The sequence below is a fragment of the Micropterus dolomieu genome, linkage group LG07 (assembly GCF_021292245.1).
Source record: "Micropterus dolomieu isolate WLL.071019.BEF.003 ecotype Adirondacks linkage group LG07, ASM2129224v1, whole genome shotgun sequence".
NCBI classification, from domain to species: Eukaryota; Metazoa; Chordata; class Actinopteri; order Centrarchiformes; family Centrarchidae; genus Micropterus; species Micropterus dolomieu.
In genome coordinates, this window is record NC_060156.1 from 237,849 (window position 1) to 242,982 (window position 5,134).

At 48.3% G+C, this 5,134-nt stretch overlaps 1 protein-coding gene across 1 annotated transcript in view; it reads right to left on the reverse strand.

The window, feature by feature from the left end:
* Positions 1-5,134, reverse strand: part of acvr2aa (activin A receptor type 2Aa) — a 39,156-nt gene that overhangs the window by 28,506 nt on the left and 5,516 nt on the right. The window contains exons 2-4 of the mRNA XM_046054814.1: positions 4,056-4,299; positions 3,783-3,898; positions 3,508-3,662 (exon numbers count right to left, since the gene is read on the reverse strand). Of these exons, the coding sequence (XP_045910770.1) occupies positions 3,508-3,662; positions 3,783-3,898; positions 4,056-4,299 (515 nt within the window). The remainder of the gene's footprint in view (positions 1-3,507; positions 3,663-3,782; positions 3,899-4,055; positions 4,300-5,134) is intronic.

Sequence of the window (5,134 nt, forward strand, 5' to 3'; positions counted from 1 at the left end):
ACTGTCCACAGAGTTGATGTGTTCTGTGAAGGCTTTTAATTTTGACCCAGGTGTCGTCCACATATCTGTACCAGTGGCTCGGTGCTGTTCCTCTGAAGGAGTTGAGGGCTTTATTCTCCACTTCTTCCATGTAGATGTTTGCCACAATCGGTGAGCCCGTGGCACAGCCATGCTTCTGTCTGTAGAATCCACCGGTGTACTGGAAGTAGGTGGTGTTTAGACAGAGGTCGAGTAATTTGCAGATTTGGTCGGGGCTGAGTCTAGTTCTGTTGTCCAGGGTGTTGTCTTGTGTTAGCCGTTTCCTAACGGTTTCTACTGCCTCTATGGTGGGGATGCAGGTGAACAAAGAAGTCACGTCATAGGATACCATGGTTTCATCTGGATCCAGTTTTAGTCCTCGAACTTTGTTTACAAAGTCAATAGAGTTTTGGACATAGTGAGGCGTGTTTCCCACCAAAGGAGCTAAGATGGTAGAAATGTGTTGGGCAATGTTGTAGGTGACCGAGTTAATGCTGCTGATACTCGGCCTGAGTGGGGCTCCTTCTTTGTGTATCTTGGGTAGTCCATAAACGCATGGAATGGCTTCTCCAGGATACAAACGGTAATATTGTTCCCGGGTGATGGTGTTGTCCTTCTGTAGCTGTTGTAGACATTCTATGGCCTTCTTCTTGTATCTGCTGGTTGGGTCTCGTCTCAGTGTCTCATATGCGTTTGTGTCCATTAGTAGTGAGTTGACTTTGTCCTGGTAGTCCGCTGTGTTAAGGACTACCGTGCATCTTCCTTTGTCCGCCGGTAAGACTGCAGCATCATCAGTCCCAGCCTGAAGGCCTGCTCAGATAAAAAAAGTCTGAAGTCTGTTTAGAAGCTGAAAGGCGTTTGCATTGTGCTCGTTTTGTTGCAGAGACGTTCTCCTTCCTGCGACACCGTTAGTGAGTATTAGTGACATTAGTAACATCGATCACTGCTGAGAAATGTCGGCCCGCTGTTGTATTTCACTGGAAACCGAAGTGTCCCAAACAGGAGACCTGAACAATGGGGGGGGGGGGTCTTAAAGCTCTGGCTTCTCTTCACTGGCCGTGATGCTCAAGTCACTAGTTAGCGAGAGGCGGGGCTAAAGCTGCTGCTTGTGTAGCGCTGTCAGGCGGAGATTTGGTCCGTGTGGAAACTTCCAGAATTTACATTTGTTCCACTCAAAACAAGCCTAGTATTTAACGTTAAAGACTGCATCGGTGCACATGTGCACGGTTCCCAAAGCCCTGGACCGTTACACCCCCATCCGCTGAATATATGTACCCGCCGACGTGGCGCGTAGCCTTCCAACATTTGGCCGCCAAACGGAAAGTCCACCCTCATTTAGCGGCTGTTAATTTCCATCATTACTGACTATGCGCTGCTGCTGAGCCGGGTCACTTCCTCGGGCCCACGTCAGCATTAACACAGACCGAGCAGACCCGGCTCGGCTCGGCGCCTCTCACTGAGGGACGCTCCATCTGGGACTGCGGTGAACGGTACCGACGCCTCGGATGTTTCAGAGCACCAGAGCCAAAACGGTTCCGTCGACACACTAAAGTTCGACCAAACTTTGTGTTCTTATTCAGTTTGGTAGGTTCCGGTTCTACTGCGGGGTACATACAGGAATCCAGAAGTGAAATTCAAAACCTTTCAAGACCTTTTCAAGACTGCCGCACAACTTTGAGCTGTAAGTCAGCCTCACACCTTTAAAAGGGGAACTGTGGAGTTTTCAAAAGGAATTTAAATATATTTATAGCATTTTATTACCTGTACGTGACCAGGTTGTAACTTCACCAACTTTCTCAGTTGCCTGTTTTTTCTTTGTGAAGGACTCGTCGGATGTCCTGCGAAAATCCATCGTCTCACACAGGCTGAGATGTTTATGTGCGCAACATTACTGCCAAACATGTGAAACAGTGCGATTTTGTGTTTTAGTCGGTTCAAACTAGATAACGTTAGCCTGCCTGCAAACGCCGACCAGTTGATACCTAGCTGACGTTGCTGTAACTTATTTTCAGTCACAGGTATGTGAAGCGTATGCTGTTGGTTGCAATCTGAAACCTTCCTGCTAGAAGCCACTAAAGACCACACAGCCCACCTTTAACTTACATTTACTATAAATAGACTGAGACTGTAAAAGTAAACACTCTGTGTGATAACTTTCATCGAACATTGTATCAATACAACGTAAAAACAACGTTGGCAGTGCAGCACAGACATTTGCGATCAACAGCTGCTGTCTGCATCCTAAAGCTGATTTGTGTAAACTTTAGTAAGACAGATGTAAAAGAGAACAAGGGGAACGTGTTGCTGTCAGAGAGCAGCACATGTTGGCACAAAGGCATCCTGGCTTTTATATTAATGTTAATTATATGCTGTTACTATATTCATTTGAATTATAATCTATATTCTATAATAGTTTACTATATAAAACTTACCACTATTATAATATTAATTCCACTTACAGCTGTTTCATTTTGGGTTGTTTTTTATTCATTAACTTTGTGACAGGAAAATATTCTACAGTTAGTCTCTAACTTTAATTTTCAGTGGGCGACTAACTCGTCAATAATCAAACTACTTAGGCAGAACGATTAGTCCAACATTTGGAAACTCGCTCCGTCCAGGCTGCGATTAATCTGCTCACGAAAAGTGACGATGACGAGCGCATTTCTGAAAAGTTGAAGGTGTTTCAATAAAAAGGCACAGATGTAGCTGAACAGCCGGCCAACGTTAGCCAAACCAATATGCTGCTTATATTCTCCCTGTTGTCTGCTGTCTCAGCGCTTCACCTGCTGACGGCGCATCTCGCTCTCGTCTTTGAATAACGGGGGTGTTCAAGCGGCCACAGAGCTCAGTCCGACCATGTTTTCAACAATTAGCATTGGGGATCCGGCGTGGTGGAAAGTTACGGTCGGTTGTGCTCGTAAATCAGTTTTCCGCTTCGCACAATATCTACAAAATTTAATACCCTGTTAAATGGCGATCAAGACTTTTTAATGATCTATTACCCTTTAAGACCCTTTAAGACCCTTTAAGACCTTTTAAGACCCCGCAGACACCCTGTATTGGTACCGGGTTCTGTACCCGACCCTGTGTACGCGTCTTTACAGCAGCGCTTTGTACCAGCTCAGAGTAAGTCAGGACGTAAAGTCGACACCAGAGGATTAAATCCATCTGAAACCAGATACCAGACCTGGTCCCGCCACGACGACCTGGGGCAGGACCTGATTCGTGGCCAATCAAGGATCAGAGATTCATCGTCACGGTTACCATCAGCTCACCTGATCCTGAATAGAGAGAGCGGAGGTCGTTGGAACGTGCAGGTGTGTTCTGAGTATGACGCTGGTGAGCGTTTGTGTGACGTGTGCGAGCGTGTAAAGGTCAACCAGCAGGAGACCGAGGACGGATCCCTGAGGAGCTCCAGCTCACATGCTGACTTTAACCCAGTGCCGCTCCTGGTCCCGGTCTTTCTAATCAGTGCGAGTCTCTCACCTGTGTGGGCACCAGGACAGGAGGGTAGGCCAGTTTGTGGTGCCGGTACATCCAGAAGGAGAAGAGGACGATGGCGGTGACGGCCATGATGGGAACCAGCGAGTACATCAGAGTGGTCAGCACCGGGGGCTTGGCCGTCACCGGTTTGTTTGTGGCTACGGCAACACAAAGGGACAAAATGTTGTTATTCTTAATTCAGTTTATAAAGTCAAGAACAACACGGCTCCTCCAGGTCCAGATCATTCTGGACCCCATCAGTAATCAGGAGGTCTTACTTGGTATCTGCGTCTGTCTGCTGTCAGGACTGTAGAAGAACCTGCTGTTACACAAAGATCCTTCACAGCAGCAGAAGAAGACTTCAGGAGCGTCCTTCCTCTCCACGCACTCGCGCCTGCAGAGGAGGAGGAAGAAGGTCGTCAGACACAGGAAGTACTCACCTGTGGGACCCGCCAGAGTCTGACAGGAAGTACTCACCTGTGGGACCCGCCAGAGTCTGACAGGAAGCACTCACCTGTGGGACCCGCCAGAGTCTGACAGGAAGCACTCACCTGTCGTAACAGTTGACGTCGTCCAGCCAGCAGCCCTGTTTGACCACCTGGACGGCTCCGGACACGTTCTTCCAGGTGGCGAAGCAGTGGAGCCTCTTGTCCTTGTCTCCGGAGCAGGTGACCACCCCGCTCATGTTACCCTGACTCTCAGACGCCAACGAGGAAGACGAGGAAGACGAGGAAGACGAAGGGTTGTAGTTGTAGTGGACACACTTCTGAATGTCTGAGCGGCCCAGGATCGCACCTGAGGAGGAGACAGGAGGACAGGTGAACAACACACCTGAGGAGGGGACAGGAGGACAGGTGAGGAGGGGACAGGAGGACAGGTGAACAACACACCTGAGGAGGGGACAGGAGGACAGGTGAAAAACACACCTGAGGAAGTGACAGGAGGACAGGTGAGGAGGGGACAGGAGGACAGGTGAGGAGGGGACAGGAGGACAACACACCTGAGGAGGGGACAGGAGGACAGGTGAGGAGGAGACAGGAGGACAGGTGAGGAGGGGACAGGAGGACAGGTGAGGAGGGGACAGGAGGACAGGTGAACAACACACCTGAGGAAGTGACAGGAGGACAGGTGAGGAGGGGACAGGTGGACAGGTGAGGAGGGGACAGGTGAACAACACACCTGAGGAGGGGACAGGAGGACAGGTGAACAATAATAATAATAATAATCCTTATTTGTAGAGCACTTTTCAAAAACAAGTTACAAAGTGCTTTAACAAGTGTAAAGAATAATACAAAAAAAAAGATAAGAGCATGAAAATTTAATATAAAATTAGTAAAATACAATAAAATGAAAGGGATAAAATAAAGTCAAATAAGATCGGGAAAAGCTCTCCTATAAAAGTATGTTTTAAGAAGGGACTTAAAAGAGTTCACTGACTCAGCCGACCTGATTTCCTCGGGCAGGCTGTTCCAGAGCCTCGGGGCCCTGACAGCAAACGCTCTGTCCCCTTTAGTTTTCAGTCGAGACTCTGGAACAGACAACAGACCTCTGCCCGAGGATCTCAAGGTACGTGCTGGTGCGTATGGGACTAAAAGGTCAGAAATATAACAAGGCGAGAGGCCATGAAGAG